Source organism: Silurus aristotelis, assembly GCF_946808225.1.
Source record: "Silurus aristotelis genome assembly, chromosome: 1".
Classification (NCBI taxonomy): domain Eukaryota; kingdom Metazoa; phylum Chordata; class Actinopteri; order Siluriformes; family Siluridae; genus Silurus; species Silurus aristotelis.
This window is the reverse complement of record NC_139574.1, coordinates 12,756,724-12,782,092: the sequence shown is the minus strand read 5'-3', so window position 1 is coordinate 12,782,092 and position 25,369 is coordinate 12,756,724. Positions and strand designations below refer to the sequence as shown.

Here is a 25,369-nt window from a genome sequence, read left to right as displayed (position 1 = left end):
CAGAGTATGAAAGGAGACACAACAAAAGCCTGAAGGACTTGTACTGGCTGCGAAGGTTCTATGTTTAGCTCTATAACCCACCCACCGTAAACTCTCCAGTGAGCTGCCATTATTTCCTTGGTCGCCCTGTTTCATTAAGTCTCCAAAGCAACTGCCTCCTGTTGCCATGACAACGTGAGTCTTGTCATGGTGGTGGCTGCATGTAAGGGAGTGAGTGTGCAGGGGGCTGATCTTGTGCTCAGACATATTGGTCTCAGGAACACATTTAAAAAAAAAAAAAAAAAAATGAATAAGGACACTTTTAATGCTGACAACAACAGGATGCAGCAGACAGTGAAAATAAATCTATGAGGCTGCACAGATTTTGTCGGCTAGGTGGCAAACAAATCCCTCCCTGTTGTTTTCCTTCATGCTGTCAGTCTCTTCTCCTACTGAGTGGCATTCAATTTAAAGCCATTCTCCAGATGACCCCACTTACTTGGCCCTCTCATTATAGACTCTGTTACATAATATAAAGGGGAAATAAAAGGCTAAGAAAAAACCAACAGCGTCAATCAACCACCAAAAATATGCTGGTAAGTGAACTGGCTGATCTGAATGCCCTCTCAAGTGTTAGTATAGACAGAGGGTATTTAGAAATGATCATTTTCAAGGAGTAGAGTAAGACCCTTCTCGTAGTACAGACTGTTCTTGCTTTCTCCTGATGCCACCCACGGATTTGGAGCCATCAAGTTCTTGTGCCTATTATAGAAACAAGCCCAAGCCTGGCTGATTTGCATAGCTGCATAATTAACATGCTGATGCTCCTTGGCAATACGGCTGTATGTTTCTTTAATAAATCCTTTTCTGAGTCTTCGCATTTGTTTTTCTGCGAAGAGACAAGTGACTGGACCCCCCACCATCAACCAGATGCCACGGCATTAAACTGCAAAGCTGGCTGTGCGGAATGCCAGTGGGGATGGACAAAGGAATAATTGTGATTATATGGCGGCACTGTTGCATGTAGACTGCAAACCTACAGTGCTGAGCTCCAATACACCTTCGTTTTGTGCGCAACGCATTATCACAAAACAGTCTGCGTCTTCGCATGTGTTAACTTCACAAGGGCAAACTGGAGCTTAGCTTACCCCAAGCCTAGTACTTCAGCATCTGTCCCCATTACCAAGGAAACATCAGCTGTTCTTCAGTTACCATAGCAACTAGCTAAGCCACACCTCTTATCGGAGAAAGCCTGCCTGCCGTTGAGCAACACATGGAGCTGACCTTCTCAGCTATTTTTCTGTGAACTCTATCCTTCACGTTGAAATCATTTTTGCCAAATGTTTAATTAGTCCACAATGGCTAAACAAATGGCAAGCCAAATAAGCAGCACAATCGACCTCCGACTTCATTGTCCACACATGAAGAGAAACATATAAGCTGCTTTTTGTTTCTAACGAAGCATTCCATTTGCGTCAAATAAAATTGACACGGATGTCTGGGTGATGACTAAAATGCAGGGGAGGGTGCAAACACACAGGCATTTGGTCTGACGTTAAAAATAGTTCTGCTGAACATATCCAACACCTGAGAGTCATCGCTTTAGGGGAGCCAGTAGAATAAATCCCCGAAACAAGATTAAAGAGGCTGTTTAACTGTCCTTTAATTTCCTCAAGTTATACCAAGCATACAGGAGTAAAAACATAACACACACGACTACTTCAGTGGGGCCTGTGAAAGTAAGAAAGAAATCAACGTACATACAACATTTTTTTTCTCTTTCATTTTTTTCTTTAATGCCATGGAAATTAGCTCTATATACCAGGATGCCAAGCCAGAAGCCAGGTGTCTATAATATGTAAAACCAGATCAAAGCACTGAATATCAGAAATAAACAGGGAGAGCAAATTAAATTCAAATAATAAAACTGCAAACTAATATATTATAGAGTTGAACATAAATACATATGATTTTATTATTATTACCATTGTTATTATTATTATCATTATTATTATTAGTATTACTATTATTACTATTATGATTATTATGATTATTATTATAGGTATGTAAAGGTACAAATACACTGTATATAAAACTTTCGGTGCACATGTGTACCGAATACAATCCTTGTTTTACAGGCAGTACAGAATTAAAATAAGAGGTACCTCACAAGCATATTAAGTGGCAGACCGCAAAATTGTTTAGTCCCCGCTGTCACTACTCGAGACGTACCGGAAACACGATTTTTACTGCGCATGTGCAAAATCGCTGCCACTTCCTGTCAACGTTTTTACGACCCTCGTTTTATGTACAGCTTTAAGAATTTCACTTAAAAGAAAAAATATCTGACAATTTTATATATTGAGGGAGTGAATAAATGACTAAAGGATGGAAGAAATTAATTAATTTATAAATAAATCAATAAAACAAATGGGTAAATGACTAACAAATGCATGCATTTTTGAGACATACAAGACAGTTAAAGTGTGCTGAAGTAAGTTGAACTGTTACGTAAAACATCAATTAAGTAGAACATATATTTCGAAAATTAAATATTATGTAAAAAACACATACACTTGCATACAAACCTGTATTTACCAAATAGGGTCTAACAAATGTGGCCCGATTTAATAAATATAATAAAAAAGGGCATTAACCTGCATTATTCCATTTTATTTTGATATATTAAATTTGTTATTTAAACCAAGCAGGCATTTTATTTACAATTTATATAAAAAATTTAAACTAATGTTTCAAAATGTAAATAATAAATGACATTAATGAAAAACAACAAGCAATTTTATGGTCTGTATTTCTTCCCCCTAACTGTACCAAAATTTAACCGAATAGCGACTTAAAAACTGAGTTGTGTACCGACGTGTGAGTTTTGTGTACCGTTACACCCTATTATTATTATATTTCTATTCATTATATCTATTTATCCAAGCTAGTAAGAAAGGGAAATTTGTGTTTACTAGTTTCATATTTTAAAGTTATAACAGTCAGTTGAGGGTCTTTTTAATTCAGCACGAGCTATAATGGTGCAGTACAGGGATATTCTAGTACAAGGGCATCCAAGATACTGCTGCAAGTAATGATTTTGCACATACTATTAAGGACGCTTGCATCATTTATACTTAACCCCCGAAGCCCAAGTGGTACCAGTACGAAATAAAAAAATCCTGCTATTCTGATGGCCTATTTGGCACTTGAAAGAAGTTGATAGGTGAGATTGGAAACAGGGCAAAAAAAAGGTCTTAAAACATTCTTATACATGACTTCACTTCGGATATAAATAGCAAACTGATGCTATGATTCACAATGTTGGATGCACAAATTATGCATGTGCAACAAAAATGAATGCTCGACTATCAGAGCTTGTGAAAATGCTTCCGATAAATATTATTTCATAGTGGCTGATAACAACTATGGATGATTTATATAAATCTCATTCTAAATAACAGGCAAATGAATGAAAAGCACACATCTGTACAAACCCACACTTACATGCACACTTATGCAAACCTCAAGAAGCCTTTGCTTAGGTTTAAATTCTAATATTACATCCTATAGCATATATATTTGCATGTTGGAAGTCTGACACCAAACCCTCTTATCCTGCCTCCTTCTGCAGATAAATAGCACCCCAAGTGACACTGATCCTCCCTGGCAAAGAAAAAGCTGAAAATTACACAGGCAGCAGAGACAGCTGTATCATACTGCCACACCCCTCACACACACACAGACACACATGCACAAGCACAAACACATGCACACACACACCTCAGACATCTCAACACCTCGAAATATGAACCTCAAATCAAAGTATTTTATTTGGCATCTATTGAAACATCTATAAGCAGCTCTCACAAATCAACACTACAAACTCATACAATGCTATAGAAACTCCAACGCTGAAGGAAGAATGTTGCACATTTCCTAATGGTGTAGACATTTCACTTATGGTATGGTGTAAAATAAAATGTAAAAAAATAAAAATAAAAAATACAAGCCTTCAAGTAGTTACACAATTTAGCACTGAACAATATATAAAATTAAATAAAAATTAATATGGAAAAGAGTAAATGATTTGAAAAAACTAATACAGGTAGTCCCCGAGTTATGATGGTTTGACTTACGATTTTTTTGATCTTACGATGACAATAGTGATACAGGAAATATTTTATTTTGTATTTTTTTTTTTTGTTAAGTTCACAAGATATATTGGGACGCTGAAAGGCTGTACGCATCTCCTGCCTTGTGAGATTAATTACTCTCACCAGAACTCAGTTCTCTCAGTTTTAGAGCATTTTTTAGTATTTCTTTCTATTTTAAAGCCCATTTTTAGCTCTTGTCTCTCTCCTCTCTCCGATCTGCGTCGCTGGACACTGAAACAGAGCGTGTCTGGCTCTGCCATCCTCTCGCGAACCGGCCCGTTGCCACATACATATACACGGTAAAGTTTATACATTACGGTGCTGGAAATTGCTCCGTTTTGCTATATTATGTAATTTGTTAAATAATTACCAAATTACAGTATATTATGCAATACTGATCAATATTTTATTTACAACAATTTATTTTATTTTGATTTACATTTGACCAATCAATCAATCAGGCAATCATTCCATCTGTCTGTCTGTCTGTCTGTCTGTCTGTCTGTCTGTCTGTCTGTCTGTCTGTCTGTCTGTCTGTCTGTCTGTCTGTCTGTCTGTCTGTCTGTCTGTCTGTCTGTCTGTCTGTTTAGTGGCCATGAAAAAAAACAGGTGTCCACACATTCAGGCTACAAGTGTGTGTTTAAATAAGCTATTCTGTATTCTGGCTTTCTAACCAAGTGTAATGCACATCAGAATCACTTTTTTCTAAATGACTAATTATAGCTGATTAACAAGAACATACTAAATAAAGGGTACAATTTCCATTCAACTTGTTAGGTCTGTAGAAATGTCTTTCTTCATCAGACAGCATTGGCTTGAACTTAATATTCTCACAGAGCACCGCTTGCAGTCTGCTTGCTAGTCATTCATCATGAAATATACCCAGATCACTGTCATTCCATGCAGCATAATAGGTGTTCATCAGTAATATACTAATTGTATAACCTGGTATCGTACAATATTATCTGAGCAAATTTCTTTTTGGGCACAACTGATATTAGATGCCTGTGTTGATGTATCCCTATTCATAAAATAATCTGTTAAAATAAAGCAATCTAAAGCTTTACATAATCTGATCATCATGAACAATTTAAATAAATACAGCCAGATAAACAAATAAGTGTCTTGTTTCCTGCCTAAAAGTCTTCAGATAACTGAGTAAAATGGAAAAAGAAAGAGAAAACACTGACCCAAATGCCTGTGGGTTTGCAGAGTGCTAAAAGGAAATGAAGATAGATAAGCACAGTGAAAGTAGACCATATCTTCATCCTCTCTGTTCATTAATCATAGATCTGTGCCTACTGCGACGGCGTTTCACTGAACTATTTATAGAAGCCACTTGATAACTGAATATAGCCAAAGTATAAGCAGAAATATTTTATTCTTTACAGTCAGCAATTTGAAGTTTTTCCTCAGTAAATCAACACTCAGTACCCCATGATGACAGAATTCTAGAAATGTTTGTATATCTTCTACAAGTAAATAAAACTGAAATATCACATGTACCCTTGCAACAATTGTTGCTGACATTTTTTTTAGACTGTGACTGAGGTCAAACTGTGGAAAAGTTTATTGATTAAGCACGATTTGGAAATGCACACACCTCTCTATAGAAAGCCTCACAGCTGACAATGCATATTAAAGCAAAAAAACAATCCATGAGGACATAGGAACTGTCTACAGAGCTCAGACAAAGGATTGTTGTTGACCGATCTGGGGAAAGCTGCAAAACAATTGCTGGTGCAATGAAGATTCCTAAGAGCACAGTGGCCTCCATAATTATCAAATGGAAGAAGTATGGCCTAACGTAACATCTCTGAAGAGACCTGTAAGTAGCTGTCCACTGACTGTTTCCTACCTGACCAATCTTAAGAGGATTTGCTATAAAAAATTGGCTGAAAATCCCCCAATCCAGAAAAATTGTCATACCCAAAAGATTTGAGGCTGTAATTGTTGCCAAAGGTGCATCAACCAATACTGGTAAATGGGTCTGAACACTTATGTACATTTCAGGTTTTTCAATTTCAATTTTGTTTGCACTTTGTCATTATTGGCTACCGAGTGTAGATTAATGAGAAAAAATAAATTTGAACAACTGCAGTATCAGATTGCAACACAACAAAATGAAAAAAGTGAACAGGGTCCGAATACTTTCCAATGCACTATGTGTGTATGTAGGTGTATGTATGTATGTATGTATGTATGTATGTATGTACATACATACATACATACATAACCCTAACCCAGCAAGGCCTTCCCTGCCTGCCTAAACACTATCAGAAGCACTGACCTACATTTACAACATAAATTCTAATATTTGTTCCATGAAATTTAATAAAAATTTTTCTCCAACAGTTCATTCTCATTTTGTAGTATTTCTCTTGACTGCACTGCTTTCAGTACATGTATGTGTATATTAAAACGTTTTGTCCAATCAGATTTCAGCCTCTATGTGCTGCAATGTCAATCTAATCTGCACAGGGCCTCCAAAGTCAGTACTGCTGGCCTTTTTACCATAGATAATATTATCAATAAATATGTTTCTTTAACCAATCAGATTTCATATTCGCTTCACAGGGCAGGTAGCAGGCCCCGAATAGAGTCAGCATTTTTCTATCATCTGATTGGTTGATCAGAGGGAAACTGTTACAGAAAAGTTCGACTGGCAAAACACGTGTGTAGCGCTGCACACATTAATACATCTGAGTTAGACTTTTTTATTTTACACCTATGGATTACTTGAAATGTATTTGTTCTCGGACATTTTTAAAAAAATAAATTTTCCAGAAAAGCTAGACATAGTGAGTTGAGGTCGGCCAACCCCAAAGCTAGCTAGCTTGTCTCATCCCGGGAAAGGGTTTGTTTTCCCCTTCCAGACCAGTAAATATGAGCGGTACCACTGGATTACAACATCTGAGGAGCGGTGCAAATTATGAGTCTGCCTCTCTGGTGAGTAGATTGTATTTTATATACATTTTTATGTTTTTTGTCATGTTATTAGACAAATATTGATTCTGAACTGCTCCAGATGATGTATGTGGCACAGTTGAAGTTGTAGTGTAGAGGAGAGTTTTGTTAACTGGGTTTCTTGCTTTAGTAAAATGGTATTCACCCTCCATATGTGAAATGCCTCTCTCTCTGTAATGCCACGTGTTGTTATATTGCGTTTTTTGTAGTGTATTGATGGTTAATATAATTGCGACGTAATAGAGTCGGCTAATTGAGTTTTGCAATAGCTCGTGACGCGTTTGTCCGCGCATGTGTGGAGACCAGTGTTTCAAAACAGGATAGCGCGTGATCTAACCAATACTCCTTTTGTGATCTACCAGTCGATTGCTATATTGCCGTATTAGGCACCCCTTCACTAGGCATACATGCTTTTGTAATGATGGTAGTGATACATTATCTTATTCTAATTGTCTAATGGTGCATCAGTATTAACTTGTTAGTTCAAAACTGCGTCATGCCCACCCAAGTGTAAAGGTTTACTTCCTTTTTTACTTTAATATGCAAAGGCCTGCTTAACACCACACCACAATGTAAAAAGAACAGTAAAACATACAAATAAGCATCTACAAATGAACACTAGCTTACCTGCAGCAATAGATGTCAATCAATGGGAAAATGGCATCATTACATGGAGAGAGAGAGAGAGAGAGAGAGAGAGAGAGAGAGAGAGAGAGAGAGAGAGAGAGAGAGAGAGAGAGAGAGAGAGAGAGAGAGAGAGAGAGAGAGAGAGAGAGAGAGAGAGAAACAATAATTAGTTTTACTTGTCCAAAATTGCACGTTTCCCTTGGGATGACTGTTAAACAAATAATCTTTCTAAACATTCAACAGATACATGGAAAGAGATGCACACATTATTAAGTTTAGAAAGGACTATTTTGTTAAGTAGATTCAGTGCAGTCTGGCAATAAGAAGAGACCGTGGTACAGTGATTAGAGTGTGGAGAATGATTAAGAATGTTTTCCTGCAACCCAACCAGAATTTGTTAGTAATACACACCCTTGATCGTACATGGTTAACGGAGACAGTTTTGCCCTAAACATACAGTGTTTTTCTTTGAAGTGAGGCACCCCTGAAAACACATAAGCCAAACCAAGCCAGCCAACTTTGAGCGAACCTGGATAGTGTGGGACGTCCAGGATAGGGACAGATGTGTTAGTGGCTGAGATTAAAAAAAGCCTAGTAACCCAAACCCAGTGCAGCCAAGGCAAGGCTTGGGATCCACCAAGTCATGCAATGAGTGGATCCAAATTCTACCCTTCAAAAACAAACCTTGCTGCATGGCAGGCAGGTCTGTCACATGCTCTCGAGGTTCAGCAAAGCTAGGGAAGAATGGTGGAGCAGCAGGGTTCAAACCAGAATTTTGTGGAGAGGGCAGTTTTGCTTCCAATGATGTTGGACTCTTTGATGAGGATGAACGGGTTTTCCTGTTTTGCTTTGACTTGACCTCTTTCGGTGTTTGGCTTTTTGGTGACTGTAAAGGTGCTGGCATAGGTGGCTCATAGGTGGTAGCTGAGATGTCAAAGACCTCGCTTTGGTTGTTTAGGTTTGAGCCGTTAAGAGACCAAGCAGTTTGAGATGGCGAGAATGGAGGAGCTGAGATCAAAGCTTCCATAGATGATCCAAAACCAGTCTTACCCGGAGTAGATATCAAGGGCTCAACAACAGGGAAATTAGCCAAAACATGGCTTCCTATTATTGGGTCAATAAAGGATGGCTCTTGCTCAGGCATGACCCCTTCATAGGCTCCCTCACCAGGCACAAAGCACTGAGGATCTATTCCTGAAATATGAGGATCTGTTTTACCCAATGCTAAAGGAAGTGCAAAGGCTTCTTTGGTAATCCCCATGTCAACAGTATCCGTCTCCATAATTATATCATGAAAACCAGATGACATGGACAAGTGGCTTGTGGGTGAAAAACCTGGTCCGTCACAGTGGGATGTTGCTGAGTGAGCGGCAAGGCTGGCATCTGCTGGTGCTGGTGGAGAACTCGCTGTAAGTGAAAGCAGATCACTGGCAAGGGAGGATGGGATGAGGCCCTCATCAGGGTAATCCTCAGTGAAAGAGATCATGCTTTGGCCGCTTGCTTGAATGTCTCCAGGTATCGGACAAGTTGTTAATTCAGTTCCATAATCCTGAGACATTAGTGATGGAGCAGGGACAAAAGGCTCTGCATGAATTGCCCATTCTTCTGGAATCTTCTTACGGCTTTTGCCCTTCTTGATCCTTCCACCAGCCCGACTGACATCCTGATGCTGCCAGCCTTCATCTCGATCACGTTCCTTGTGTGTCAACACTTGATGGGATCCCTCAAGCAGATTGATGTTCTCACTCTGCATTTCCAGCTTGCTCTTACTTTCTATTTGGTCAAAGACTTCATCCTTAGGCTTCCTTTTCTTCTTCTTCTTCTCTTTTTTGTGATCAGTTCCCTCATGTTCTCTTTCATCCCTGTCCCCTAGACCACTATCTCTAATGGACCACTGCTGCTCAGGGGCATCTTGCTGGCTCTCTGTTAGATGACCTGCATGGCGACTGATGACAGTAGAAACACTGGGAGTGAAGGGCAGGTCAGAGGGAATGCCAGCATCATCTGGCCAGCGATCACCAAAGACACCTCGTATGCAAAAAGGGAATAAAAATGATCAGGATACACTCTGCTTTTTTGCTGTCCCTTTCTAAAATAACAAGCTTAATTAAATGTAACACACACAACCTAGGGTGTGCACTATATACCTACATATCTGCATATCAAATCAAATAAAATTTTATTTGTCACATACACTATATATACTATAAACATTTCTATAATACATGAAGTGTAGTACCTGAAAAAAGTCAAATTTACAAACTTCATTACATTTACTATTACCCAGGTAGGAACAAGAGATCGACTAATTAACCAGCCAAACCAATTGCTGGAACTATCGGCAAAAATCCATACCAATAGTTTTTCCGGTTTCCGGTCCACTGTCATTACGAGAGCAGCCTCCAGAGGCGCCACTGGCACCATGTGCTGTTTGTTTTTACATGCGAGACTGCGCACTACACCAAAAACCCTATATTATATTTATTATTTATATAATTATATTCAATAATAAATATATATTCATATTTATTTAATTTAGCATAATTCAGTAGTTTTTTTGTTGTTGTTGTAATTAACAGGGCCAATGTGGAACATGTTTTAGATAATACAAAAACCCTTGTTTCAAACCTACAAAATGTTTGCACCACATCTGTAAGTCTCTACCTCAAATCTTTTTAAACCATAATAGAAATAGATGGATCTACAGTACGTCCATTCATGTCAATGGTTATTCTGCCTCAGTTTCTGTTACTTGGAGTGTTTATATACATTTTTAACATATCATACTATAAATCTTTGCTTATAGCATCTGTAGTATTATACTGTTCAAATAGATGCTAGATATGACTTTAAATCACCCATGAAAATGTTCTGGAATATTCTTGCTCTGGGTTGTATCTGTATAGTCCCTGTTTGAGTTTCAAGCTCCATTTGCTCAGAATGACACATTTTTAATCAGCACAAACCGACTGCCATGCAAGCTGTGCTTGTGTGTGTCATACCACCTACTAGAATACAACATTCTGTCTCGTTGGTAGCATATCATTCTTTACAGATGTTACCATTAATGACCCTCAGAGTTCAAGCTGGATGGTAAATTAGAGTCGCACCCGCTAAGGTGCAAACTTGTACATAATGTACCGTAAGCAAGAAGCCTAAGTACGTGACTCGCTGAATCGAACTACACTGCCTCACAGTGGCAAATCATGGTTAGTAAAAGTGATGAATTGGAGTTTGTGGACAGGATAAGCCTCAAAGGAGCTGTAATCCCATAATCTTTAGAGAACCTAAACTTCATCAGTACGGCTGTTGAGTTGTTGAGTTAGATTGCATTAAGATTAGTACTAAAATACATCTGACAGTATTATTGGGTAAACCAAAGGGTCATAATATTGACTTATGACAGACATTTAATGTTATAACTTTGTTTAGACTGAATTAGCAGGACATTGTGTTTATATTTACCAATCACATAATAAATAAAAGTTAGCATTTGTGTGATAAATTGTCCATATAGTTGCACTAGTGTTTCTTTTCCTTCTACCTGCAGACAAGTCCAAAGTGTTCTTAGGTGTTATAGATGCCTCTGTAGCCAGCAGTGGTTGCTGGGTGTCTGCAATGCTTGAAGGTTTTTCTGATTGGAGTGATGCAACTCCACTATCCATGTTTGTTCCCAATCCCATTGGCTGAGAGAAACCTGTGAAACATAAAATGTTTAGAGATCTAGTTATCTAATGCATACTTATTCACGAACAATTCTATGGACATCATTATTATCAAAATAAATTAAATAAGAAAGCATGCGAGATATTCCACAAGGCCAACTGCTTTTAGTCAGATAAAGCAACTACAGATGGAACAGCTCAGGCATTACACCTGACGTGAATGCTGAGTTAGAGATGAGTCATCACCTCGACAATGTGAGACATTTTCAAGCTTTTCTCTCTACAGTGTCTCAGTAGGCACATTTTTACCAAGATTTGCTAATAGGCACTTAAAAGAGCAACATGTGGAGATATGTTGCCATTTGATTTGGTTAATTAAGATGCATCCATTAAAAGAGGCTTTTGGAGTTCTGAAAGAAACGGTATTATCACTTAATTTAAGGGGAAAAGTGCGCTTTTCTAAATGTCACCACTGAAATGCGAACACAAAAGCAACAGGCTGTCTCTGTCTAAGCACAGTCAGGGCTATTAAACAAATCGAAAACAGCTGCTACTCTACCAAAAAAGCATGTTTACAATGCGTTCTCTCCTCACTAACTACTGCACAACCATTTCATACTCTATACTATATATACACTACACACACACACACACACACACACACACACACACACACACACACACACACACATATGCACATTCATGTAGTCTAATCAGTTAATTATGTGGCAACTACAGTGCAATGAAAAGAATGGAAGAACTTTAGCCAATGTTCTCATCAACATCAGAATTTGGGAAAATGTGATCTGACTAGGGCTGAAACGATTCCTCGAGTAACTATAGTTTAGTCAATTTAACTACACACGGAGCACTGTGTTTCCCCATGGACCCTTATTACTGACGCACTATCTGAGAAACTCTGAACAGGTAAACACTGGAGACGCTGCAGAATGAATAAATGGAGGAACAGGGAGAAAACAGGGAGGAGTGAGGAGAAGATTTATATGAAAACTTGTTTCCACTACATTAAAAACAGCAGTTTGCCTAATTCCGACTTTTTTTCCCCTCACAATTCCGACTTTATTTCTCGCAATTCCAACTGTTTTCGGGCAATCGGAGAGCTTTACACATTGAAAATGAAATCGGCTAAAATCAATAGAATCGCATGTTATCAAACTGAGCCTCTGACAATCAGCTCTGGAGCAGACGGAACAAGACAGAAGAAGCAGAGGAGCCTTGGTTACCGGTGGCTGCATTAAAAATGTTGAAGGTTCATGAGTAATAAAGTCGTAAATAAATTGAGAAAAAAAGTAAGAATTGCGAGAAATAAATTCTTAGACCCCTGGATCTGACTGATTTGGACCATGGTGTGGTAGTTGGTTGCCAAACAGGCTGGTTTAAGTACAGTGGGTACGGAAAGTATTTAGACCCCCTTAAATATTCACTCTGTTATATTGCAGCCATTTGCTAAAATCATTTAGGTTCATTAAGAGGTAAAGAAGAACCGGGTCCCCTGGTGGTCTAGTGGTTAAGATGCAGCGCTCCCACCGCTGCGACCCGGGTTCGATTCCCGGTCAGGGAACCATCCCCAGCCACTCTTAGTGCCGGTCCCAAGCCCGGATAAATTGGGGAGGGTTGCGTTAGGAAGGGCATCCAGCGTAAAACATGTGCCAAATCAAACGTGCGGAGGATCCGCTGTGGCGACCCCTAACGGGAGAAGCCGAAAAGAAACTATAAGAGGTAAAGAAGAACCCAAAGATCACTGTGGCTGAGCTCCAGAGATGCAGTCGGGAGATAGGATGAAAGTTGTAGAAAGTCAACCACCAATCACTGCAGCCCTCTACCAGTCGGGGCTTTATGGCAGAGTGGCCTGACGGAAGCCTCTCCTCAGTGCAAGACACATGAAAGCCCGCATGGAGTTTGCTAAAAAAAACACCTGAAGGATACCAAGATGGTGAGAAATAAGATTCTCTGGTTTAATGAGACCAAGATAGAACTTTTAGGCCTTAATTCTAAGCGGTATGTGTGGAGAAAACCAGGCACTGCTCATCACCTGTCCAATACAGTCCCAACGGTGAAGCATGGTGGTGGCAGCATCATGCTGTGGGGGTGTTTTTTAGCTGCAGGGACAGGACGACTGGTTACAATCAAGGGAAAGATGAATGCGGCTAAGTACAGGGATATCCTGGACAAAAACCTTCTCCAGAGTGCTCTGGACCTCAGACTGGGCCGAAGGTTTACCTTCCAACAAGACAATGACCCTAAGCACACAGCTAAAATAACCCTGGCTTCACAACAACTCCGTGACTGTTCTTGAATGGCCCAGCCAGAGCCTGACTTAAACTCAATTGAGCATCTCTGGAGAGACCTAAAAATGTTTACCATCCAACCTGACAGAACTGGAGAGGACCTGCAAGGAGGAATGGCAGAGGATCCCCAAATCCAGGTGTAAAAACTTGTTGCATCTTTCCCAAAAAGACTTCTGGCTGTATTAGATCAAAAGCATGCTTCTACTAAATACTGAGCAAAGGGTCTGAAATCTTGGGACCATGTGATATTTCAGTTTTTCTTTTTTAATAAATCTGCAACAATGTCAACGATTCTGTGTTTTTCTGTCAACATGGGGTGCTATGTGTACATTCATGGGGAAGAAAAGCTAAATTAACTTAAATGATTTTAACAAATGGCTGCAATATAACAAAGAGTAAAGAATTTAAGGGGGTCTGAATACTTTCCGTACCCACTGTATATACACACACACAAATACATATATTTTCCCCTCAACAGCTGAGAACAGGAATACAACTAAAACTTTACCAAGAAAAAGACCTCAGGGACATATAGACCATATATTAACCTGAGAAAGTTCCCATGAATCCAGTGTCCATCATTTGAGAAGGCTGAGACTGGGCACCCCAGTGATCAGGAAACCCAGCCATAGAGCCTACAAGAAAGAAGGGAGGAGAAAGAAAGTAAACCCAGTAAAGAGCTGCCAAGATTGAGCTTGTGAGTCAAAAGCAAGCTGAAGGTTCAAGTGGAAGAGAACAAAAAAGAGAGAGGAAGAAAAGACATCGCAAGCAGGCACAAACCGCAACCCAGAATAAATAACTGAAAATGATTTTGCACAGGACGCAAACACTGCCAGGGAATTATTTCTAGATCGCTTGAGAAATCTGCTGGTAATAAGAACACATTTCATTTCATTTCATTTCAATAGTATCTAATATACACATCTCTGCAACATGACAGCGGTTTATTTAGCACATCAAACATCAGTCCTCACCTGGTAGAAAGTCTGACACCAAGGCCTGCTGATCAATTAGATGTGGCTGCACTTCCTTCTTTGACACTGAAATATGTTCCCCTGGTATCCCTGAGAAACCTACAGTGCCTGTAACAAACAACCAAACAAAAGAAAAAATTTTCATAGATGCCTTTCATACAACCTCAACATTACAGAAACCGTTTAATAAACTCACCACCATTCCAAATTAAGTCTAATCCCTTGGATCCTTTAGGTAAACAAATACAAGTTTGATATGCATCTAATGAACAATGTTAGCTAGAGTGCCTGCTCCCAGTGCGTGTGTGTGTGTGTGTGTGTGTGTAGTGGAGCAGGCCTGAGAGGCATCTGTTTGTGTGTGAGACTGGCACAGTGTGAGCCCGCGGTCCTGTCTCGACCGGGAACCTCCTGACTCTTTACAGGCCTGCCGCCTGATCTGAAGTGTGTGCTCTGACCACAGCAGGGGTAAAAGCACCCCCCGCCTCTCTCTCTCTCACCCCTGATTGCTCTTTCCCATGGCAGCTTGGTAGCTTTCCAAGGGTGACATTGACATGACTTGACAGAACAACACCCACAAGTAACTACAACACCACAGGTCCTGAAAAACCCAAACAGAGCTCCTGGCTTCCTGCAGTTTATTAAAACAAGCTCTGGACAGTCACTGGATAAGAATGTCTAGTGCTGCGTCAGGGAAATTGGAAGAGGTAACACCAGTAAAAAAAAAAAAAAAAAAAAAAAAAAAAAAAAAAAAAATCTCCTACAGTTGTCTATGCCATGCAAAACAACGAAACCAGTTGAAATCCAAGCTAAAAAAATGTAGACACACAACTACAGCACTGCAGTAAATCATATCCTCTGCTGCATGCTCTCTGCAAAGCTCACATCCCCCTGTCACTTTGTGTTTCACTGACTTGACCTCCTCTGTTCTACCCTTCCAGCTCTGTCTGCTCTCACAGCTGAATGAGCCACCAACACAGCATGCTAAAATCAATCTTAGATTTCCCTTCTGATACTCGAAAGTCAGTTGAAACATTGCAGCCATTAGTACCATTCTTTGGTACATCCTGATCCAATCACAGGACTCCATTAAAAGACACATTCAAACACTGTTTTACATTTGTTGCCTTTTGTTTTGGGGGGTGGAAGAAAACTGGAGGACCCAGAGGAAACCAAGCTCATAGAACATCAAACACATAGAATAGAATAACCTGACACCATGACTGAGTCCTATAGCTATGAAGAAATAACACTACCTGCTTGTTTTTTCATTTCTTTATTTGTTTAATTATTTTAACAGAAATTATTTAATGGCAAAAAAATTTAATTCTAAAAAGGAGGTTAGTTAAACCCAAGGCTGAGCTTTGCTTCAAATAACTGGAGTTGTGACTCAGTCAGCATGTCCCCCCGAAAGGAGGACTTTAATCCATGTAAAAGAGCTGTGTACCACCAAGTTATGACACCGTGCTCATCTCAGGAGTACTTTACACAAGCTGAAAGGTTCAGAAATTATGGCGCTGCATTAGTTCCAAAATGTATACAAGGCATATGACGACATGACCACCAGAACACTTCAGCCCACTAGTCTGATAGCTGCTTTGTGTAGGGTGGTGTAATCTGCACAATCTGGAAGCATTACTAAGATGATAACAGGAAAAGCACTCTCTTAGACATCTTCCACATCTGAAATCTGCTTTATCGTTTCTAAACACTCAAGTCAAGTTTGTCAAGTTTATTTCTATAGCGCTTTTCACAACTAACATTGTCTCAAAGCAGCATGTAAAACCCACCATGTACTTTCTAATGGTTTCCGAAAAAGGTCTCATCCTCACTAAAATGTATGAAGACTCTTACGACACTTTACTGCTCATGCGTAAAAATAAGAGGATTCAGCCTGCGTCACTTACTGTTTATTTACTTTCCAGCTCTATGAACTGATGACGCCGCATGTGAGTGTTCTGCTCCGTCACTGAAGGCTGTATAATTAATCGTTAACATCGTTATCAATTCGGACAACTGCAAAACAACTTCATCCTCCACGGTGTGTTTTAAACTAAACTTGTGACATGTGCCACTTAAAATTATGCCTCTATTTTCTTTCTTTTTTGAGCTCTGTGCAGGAGTTCTGCTTCTCTAACTTTGGTAAACCATGTCTTCACACCTGGTGCACAGGGGGATTCTCAGGCTAAAACATGTCTGGGTCTGTTAGTTCCTGTGAACAGAAATGTAAAGACAAAGACACTGTATACTATAACTGTGTGCTTCCAGATTTATGGCAAAAGTTTGGAGAAGAATCACATATGGGTGTGATGGTCAGGTGCCCACAAACTTCTAATCATATAGTGCATATACTGATATTGGGAACGTTATGTTTTAAATAAAATGTAATTCAAGTTGACATTTGTTTATCCTTTTTCTATGTAAAGCCCTAAAAAATGTCAATATTGCATAACATTTAACAATTTAACCCCCTCATGTAAGTGCCCTTATTGTAAAATGTGTAAAGGTTTGTGCAGCTGGAAGAACGAAAGTTGTCAGACTCTGTGGTCAGACTCTGCCTTTTGTGCTCGTATCCTGAAAAAACACAGACACACCCACTTCCTGGATGACAAATTTAGAGCGTATAATGGCAAATGTGTGAAAGTGTTAGACCTCAACTGCTGGATCTCAATCCAGTGAAGAAAGCTTGTGAGATTGTATGAAACAGGAAGTGAAACACTTATCCAGGCACCAACAAGCTAGAGCTGAAGTGTGCACTGAAGTGGAAATGTGAACAGGACATTTGGTGGTATTCTTATCCTGACGGGGACCGACGCTGTTATTAAGACAAGCAAAGACATGCAACACATGCACCTTGTCCATGGTGTTATATTCTGAATTCTTCTATACTGTACATACTGCCCAGCCATACTCTCCAATTATTAAATATCAGATGAAGGAACAAAAAAAATTGATAGAGAGCCGTGGGTTTAAAAGTAAATGTTGCATTATACCACATTGTCTTATGTTAAAAATGAAAGTCGCCATGATTCCCCTTGTTAACAATTTCATAATATTTAGAAGGAAACAAATAAGTTGGAAAACACTACTCTGTAATCTGCTTAACTAATGCGGTTTTACTGTCAACGTTTTCTAGTTCAATGAAACTTATAAATAATACAAATTAAACTTTACAAACGAATAAAAACAATTTGGGCTATAAGCGCTACAGCCATGTCCTTGTTATATCAGTGACCTCAGTGAAATAATTTGAATAATTCACATATTCTCTAGTTTTCATTTTAATAAAACATTTTGCATGTTAAAATTATGTTAGATTAAGTATTCAATTATAAATGAAGATCTGTATTAGTTAGCTTTTAATTTCCCTCTCATGTAGGGCACGCTTGCATTTATATGACCAAACAGTTAAATTGTTAAATAAATGATGCTGTTGAACAGGGGACCCACAGTAAGAAAAAATGAAAATAAAAAAAAAAAAAAATAATAAAAAAAAAAACCTCTTAGCTCCTTTTATATAAAGCTTTTTGCTGAGCTTAGAGCTAAAATGAAGACTGGGCCACAGATAAAGGATGAATGAGAATTTTTATTCCAATAAATAAATCATAAAAAGCATGTCGTTTTCCCTGAGTAAACTTTAACCAGAGTGCCTTTGTGCCCTGCTGAAGTTTGGTCAACGAACAAATTCATGACAAATAAGGGAATATTTCCAACCGAGTGCACTCTTATCTGGGGGTGTAAATATTAAGAAAAAAAGGCTGAGTATTAAGAAGCACTGGCAATAGTGAGACACAAAAGTGCAGGAAAGTTCGTCAGAGTGAGATGATCGATTGGTACGATGCCGTTGTCTAAAAGCTTGAGTGAGTGATTTTCACAGAAAAAAGCATTTCCCCTTTCCATTGTACACTTCAGTGTTTGGTTTTGCCTGGCCCAGTTTATTGCTGCTGCTGTTGTACTTTTTTTTTGTTAACAGTGATTCTTTCAAACCCTCCTGGGACACGGACTCTGACTATTTTTACTGTCGAACAGCATCATTATGTCAATTTACTCTGGAAGACATCATGTACCCACAATGCATTGTCGCTTTGTTACAAATGTTTGCTAGGCCACATAAGGTCAGTTTTATCCATCAGTTGTATAAGAATAGGTTGTTTGTTTTTTAAAGAATATTACACTATAATCCAATTATTTCTACATGAGAAGAAACCTGTACTGTGACATATTTAAATGAAGTTCACTTCTGAATAGATAAAATGAAACCATATACAAAATGTTGTGGCTTCTTGGGGGGGGGGGGGGGGGGACAAAGCATGAAGGGAAAAAAGTGTTTCTGAAGTTGTCCAAACCTGCCTACTCTCTCCACATTCCCTCAGAGCCAAAGATCTTTACAGATGAAATGCAACAGAATATTTGTATTATAGAATATAAAAAAAAAATGCAGTTTTTCAAAAAACTATCTACAAATATTAGCAATCTATAAGATATTGCTCCAGCAACAGAATGTTTCTTTTTGCAGCAAACTATGAACATATTATAAATTAACACTTTTTGGGAGACAGATTTATTGTTCTCTCTCTCTCTCTCTCTCTCTCAGCAGCTGCTTGAGCTCTGAGAACAAATCTTTAATTGTTTGCAACTGAATGGAAATGTGTGCTTTGCATATTGTGGACACACGCACACAAAAATAATCACAGTATTAGTTGAAAATCTGCCTCCTGCTCATTTAATGACTATTTATTCTTATCATTAAAAAGAAAAAAACTCAGCTGCATGACATCCTTAACAAACTTTTCAATGGAAAATTAACTGTATATTAATTCCTGCTATACTTTCACTGTTATTCTTTTACAAACCCAAATATCAACTTTTGAAAGCAGCCGGTTGCGTTTGTACACTTTATCCGTCTAAAGAAAGCCTGAGGATAAACACCTCCTGTGCAGACTGAGAACACGATTGTGAGGAAAGCTGCAGATGCAGGAAAATGTCATCCATGTGGTATAAAGAGTGATTCAAGTGACATCCCTTCATAGCGGCGGCTAAGTGCTGAGTCAGGAGCCGGCTGATGGGATCTGGCTGCTGCTCATGCACAGCATAGAGGAACATCCAAATGTAAATAAAAATATATTTTTTATATTCCATAATAATTATGTGGATTAAATGCTAATCACACAATTACAGGATAACGTTGCACAGGTTTATGTTTGCGCTAAATATATCATGGCTGGAAAACTTCACTTACTGTAGATGAGCAATAAAATGGCTTTGACCGTCATTTCTTTTGCCGTTACTTAAAAAAAAAAAAGTCAGTTCTATAAAAAGTAAAAAAATAAATAAATAATCTGCATATTTATAGTACAGTTAAAACTGGATGCCCGGTAAAAATTATTTCGGAAACGTCATCTGGGAAATATTCCAAGTTGGAAATTTATGGGAATTAATTTGAAACTTAGGGAAATGCAATTCAACTGTATCATATACAAACATAAAAATAAACATTCTGTTTGGTCATTAGCTGACATGCATGCAAACTATTACAGATTTTTTTTTTTTTTATGACTTTTTGACTGATTTAATTGTTAGTATAATTTGGTTGCACTATTGCTTATACACGGCACATGAAAGTTTTAAACATACATTTATGTGATATTTGACGTTTATGTAAATACTCGCCCAGATGGACATTTTTTGACAGTATTGTGTGCAGGATTTAAGACATTATCTGTGTTATGTAATTTTGTAAATTCCCAGTTAATTCCCATTCCTGTTAATTCCTATAGAAAGTTTCCAGGCTTGAAAATCCCCTAGCAAACCTAGTTACAGATGATTTGACATTATAATGATGAGGCAGAAACATGCTCAATCTGCAGTGCATATACTCTAACCAACCACTTTATTAAGAAAATGTACACCCTAGACCATTCATGCCATTATCAAATCTGCCCATTTAATGTGGCAGCAGGGCAATGTGAATAATAATACAGATTATAGACCCACAGCTTCAGCTCACATTAACCATCAGAAAAGGGAACCATGTGATCTCAGGATCTGTAGACAGTGATGGTTTACTGTAACTGAAACAATATTTTTTCGCTTGTTAAGATTGGACGAGTCTTTCGTCCTTTTTGGATTCTGACTGGACATTCGATTCTGCCTAACATGCATAGTCAAAGTCACTGAAATCACTGACAGTATCTAAAAGTGAAGCTCTTGACCAGCTTCTGCATGATTTAACGCACTGCACCACTGCCACCGACACCAAGGCTACAGAGGAAGAACATCTGCTGTAGGACTGTCCAGCATGTGCTTAAAGTAGAATAAAACTAGGAGAGGCTGACCCACTTGCAGCTCCCCTGTGAGACAGATCCCGCATCAGCTCACTTTTGTTGCCTGCTTTTTTACTGGAGCAGCCAGTCAGGCCACCAGCATGAAGAGGAAGGAAGGAATCATAAGTCATGAGTCAGAAATTGAAAAGTAAGAAGAGTCACCAGTGAAACGGTACGCAAATGTAATGAGAATCAATTTCAGGGTTGGAAATGTGACGCAAACGGTGGACTTTGAGCAATCAAACACATTTGGCTCGTGCTGAGCAAACAGCATAACATAGATCAAATAGCTGGAAATTGTTAGATGTGCTATACGAAGAGGAAAAACAGAAAGCTACCACACACAAAAATAAATAAATAAATAAATAAATAAATAAATAAATAAATAAATCTAATCTGAATGAAACGACAATTTATTTTTTAAGTTCAGGGTGAGTAGGCAGTAAATAAAAAAAAATTAGTGTTTTTCCTCCAGGAAATAGTTGTTTCTGCTAGCAACTTTCATTTGTGCTTGACCTGACTGCTACTTTCAGCTGATAACGCAGAAAGTAGCATCTTTTCCTGCCATACAAATGGGTCAAAAATTGCAAATGTTGGCACATATGAGTTTGTAAAATCTGTGAGATTAATAAAGCTGATCTAATTGCGGATTAAAAATCTTAAGCAAACTGCCGGTTTTTATAAACTTCCTGAAGTCCCTTTTTTTTTTTTTTTTGGAGGAGGAGGATTTCTAAAAGATGCTGAACAGCAGCAGGAAGAAAAGCTTACTGAGGCTTACACTGCACCACCAACTCGGGGGAGCCTGCAGAAAATCTGAAGTGTAAGTGAAAGAGAATCAAAATAACGTCGACCGTCTTAATCCTTGAGCTGTTTCCGAATTCAGCACAGGCTGCCACGGAGACACCCTTTCGAGAAGGATTTAAAAAATGCACCTTCAGGACAAGAGATGAAAGTGCATACAATCCAAATGATAATTTTTAGGGTTTATGCTGGAGTTTATGTTTTTGAATACAGACTGCAAAGCAGGATATGATATTCATATACATACAAACACACACTATATGGACACAAGTTTGTGGAAACCTGACCATAAGATTCATGTGTGTCCATATGTGCTGTTATAATAACCTCCACTCTTCAGGAAAGATGTTCCACTAGACTTTGGAGAGTTCTTGAGGAGATTTGTGCTCATTCAGCCACAAGGGCATAATGTAAAGTCTGGTAGTGATGTAGATGAGGTGAGGAGGCCTGGGGAGCAGTCAGAGTTCCAATTCATCCCAAAGGTGTTCAATAGGATTGAGGTCAGAACTCTTTAGCAGGCCACTCAAGATCTTCCAGTACAGCTCAAAATAAACGGTATCCTCATGAAGCATCGTCATGCTGCAATAGGTTTGGGTCTCCTACTTCACGTGAGGGGGAAAACGTAATGCTAACACATTTAGTGACATCCTTTATAATTGTGTGCCTTCAATTTTGTGGGAACAGATTTAAAGAAGAGCCACATATGGCTGGAAAAAATCAGGTGTCCCAATATTTTTGTCCATATTATGTATAAAAAAAAGGCCAAAACTGTGTGTGAATGATTAATTAATTGGTCATAATGATGTGCTGAGCGCTTCAAATAGACATTTATCTTAAATCACTTATAGAAGGTAGCTTTGTTTTGCAGAAGTAATAAAACAAAATGCAGAATTAAATAATGAGCTAATAATGCACACAACTTTTAATGCCTTAAGGTCCAACATACTGTTCAAAGCATTTTCAAAACAAATCATTAGACCTTCGAGCGTTTAAAAGCAAAAAAACAACACCATGAAAGCTAAGAATACATGGATCAAAAACATCAGGTGTGAAAAACCTAAAAGATTTTTAAAAAATAAGACACTGATGCCAGGTATTAGTTTTTTGGGGGGGGACTAGTTGATACCAAATGTTTGACATGAAGCACTAAGGGGTGTAATGGAAATGTTCTTTTAGCTCAGTTCACATTACCCAGGTTTACACATTAGGTTCCTTGGATCAAATTGGATTTTCGATGGAGAATGGGTGGGGTTAAAGCTCATTCACATTGTATCATTAAAGGGTGGTAGACATGGGAAAATGTGTCAAGGTATCAAACGAATACCTTCCCTAAAAGAACACTATTTTAAAAATATAATATAATTGTGGACAAGATTTACAAACACAGTGTTAATTGGCAAGCTGGTTGCTGAAAAAAAAGTAGAGTTGCATCACACAAGTAAGCGCAGCACATATATGAAAGTAAAGCATAAAGGAATCAAGCCACTTATTACCACAGCAACAGCAGAAAAGTAGTATAGTATAGAAAAAGTAAACAGCATCTGAAACCTAAAGGCGTCCGACTGCAGTGTTAGACAGGTAGCGTGTAAAAGCTGCAGACTTGGAGAGCTGAGCGAGGCACGGAGAACAGTGCTGCTATAGCCATGCTTGTCTTTCAATCTTAACAAAGGAGTTACAGCTTTATATAGTGATTAGAAAGAAGAGAGCAAAGCCAGGTAAGGATACAGAAAGGTGTTTTAATATTATCATGCACTCATTTGTACTGGTTTACACTTTAGCATTGTGGGTTATGAATGACGAGCATGAAAGGAGACGAAAGGAAATTTCACAACAGATTTGCGGGATATAAAAAATAAAAGAGTGTCGAAATATACTTGCGGGACGATTAATTATTTAGCTGAACTGTTTTAGACTCGAACAATCGAAGTAATATGAGTAAGGAGGATCCTGCAGACTGGACAAAGGAGGACACATGCGACCACAGCGGCGTGTGTGTGTGTGCGCGTGTGTGTGTGTGTTTCTAGATGTGAGACAGTAGTCTGTCAATGCCAGACACATCAGATTTGACCCTCAGCTACAATGCCCTACAAAAAATCCTATTCCACATGACTTGGCCAGTATTCTGTCTATCCTAAAGACATGTAACAGTAAAGGCCATGGAGAGCTTACAGCCCTGGTGGTGACAGAGACTAAAATTGTGTAGGCTTTTTATTTGTATATTTATAGTTAGTACAATGATGGTAAATAGTGGAATATAAAAGCAAGTTTAGTATTTAAGATTGTCTCATATATCAGGCCTCGTTTGGTCGTTTAGTAAAGGTGTGTATAAATGTTTTCGTAAGTTACATCAAGCCACATCGAAGACAAAGCTCACGGAGAACAGAATGATGACTAAAAATGTAAATGAGTGCCTCCTAAATGCATAGTTTAATGCAGCTTAGCCACTGCACCTTAACTCAGCTAGTCCCAGACACACCCCAACTTTAAGGGTGCCATTATTTTCGTCTGATTTTAACAGCTCCTTATAGCTGGGTAAAAAAATTTATGGATTTGATCTGGATTGTATTCTTTCATCAATACAAAACCATTTTTGGACACTAAGATAGTTGCTTTAAAACGAATGAATTGATGCTCACCTTTGTGAGTCTTATATAGTTTTAGAAATCAGATGATGTACTATACAAACTTTTACCCTGAGCTCTTGCCTTTGGCATTATTTTGGCCACTTAGATAAATTCATTGAGCCTGATAAATGAGCCTGTGTGTACGTGTGGGTGTGTTTCGTTTGTTGTGGCTTATGGTAACGTCCTATGACTTGGCTCTTTCCGCAGTGCGCTAGTCCATCATGGGAGTCTAGCAAAAGGAAGAGAAGTAGCAGTAATCCCTCAGGCTTCCTAAAAGTCGTCTCTGGTGCACTTGCTGCGTAGTCGCATGGTGAGTTGGCTGTGTGTGGTGGAGACAGGAAAGGAGGTGCTGGGCTGTGAGGCTGAGGCAGAGGCAGGTCTAAGCCATTGACAGCAGCAGTAGTAAAGCTAATCCTCTGGAGCACATGATAAGAAGTAGAGGGAGGTGTAGAAGTGGCATTGAAACAAGAATGGAGCAGAAAGCAGTCCGAAGACAATGATAAATAAGCAACCAAGGCACGTGTACGGACATGAACAAAGAATACAAGAAATTGGGGGGGGGGGAGAGAGAGAGAGAGAGAGAGAGAGAGAGAGAGAGAGAGAGAGAGAGAGAGAGAGAGAGAGTGTAATGAAGAGGGTCCAGAGAGAGCATCAATGGGAAGAGAATAAAAGTGCTGGTTAGTACTTGATCACAACAGGATCAGGTGTCAATCAATCCAAATCTATTTCACTTCCCTTCCCTTCCCCATGCGGCTTGTCATGCAGCATGCACGGCCATGCAGAATGTCGACTCGAACAAAGAAAAGCATGCAAAGCGCAGCGGAGAGGCTCAGAAGTACAGATCGCACATGAGCCGCTTACAGTGCACACTAAATTCTCTGCCCTAGATACTGCGAACCTGGAAAGGAAAAAAACCTAAAAATACATGGTTTTGCAAAACACACCC

General features: G+C 38.8%; 1 protein-coding gene across 31 annotated transcripts in view; it reads right to left on the bottom strand.

Moving 5' to 3' along the window:
* LOC310727633 (uncharacterized protein) overlaps window positions 1-25,369 on the bottom strand; it is a 74,652-nt gene that overhangs the window by 26,670 nt on the left and 22,613 nt on the right. For 14 of the 31 annotated variants that reach the window (XR_014534057.1, XM_083544314.1, XM_083544290.1 and 11 more), the window contains 4 exons: window positions 14,679-14,786; window positions 14,253-14,339; window positions 11,275-11,427; window positions 8,415-9,758 (listed from right to left, as the gene is read on the bottom strand). Coding sequence is in view for 30 of the 31 variants with exons in the window: in XM_083544314.1 (XP_083400440.1) it covers window positions 8,415-9,758; window positions 11,275-11,427; window positions 14,253-14,339; window positions 14,679-14,786 (1,692 nt within the window). In the remaining variant the exon portion in view is untranslated. Of the gene's footprint in view, window positions 1-8,414; window positions 9,759-11,274; window positions 11,428-14,252; window positions 14,340-14,678; window positions 14,787-14,874; window positions 15,122-25,369 lie in introns of those variants that run through there. The other 17 variants (XM_083544304.1, XM_083544306.1, XM_083544301.1 and 14 more) reach the window with 3 other exon arrangements.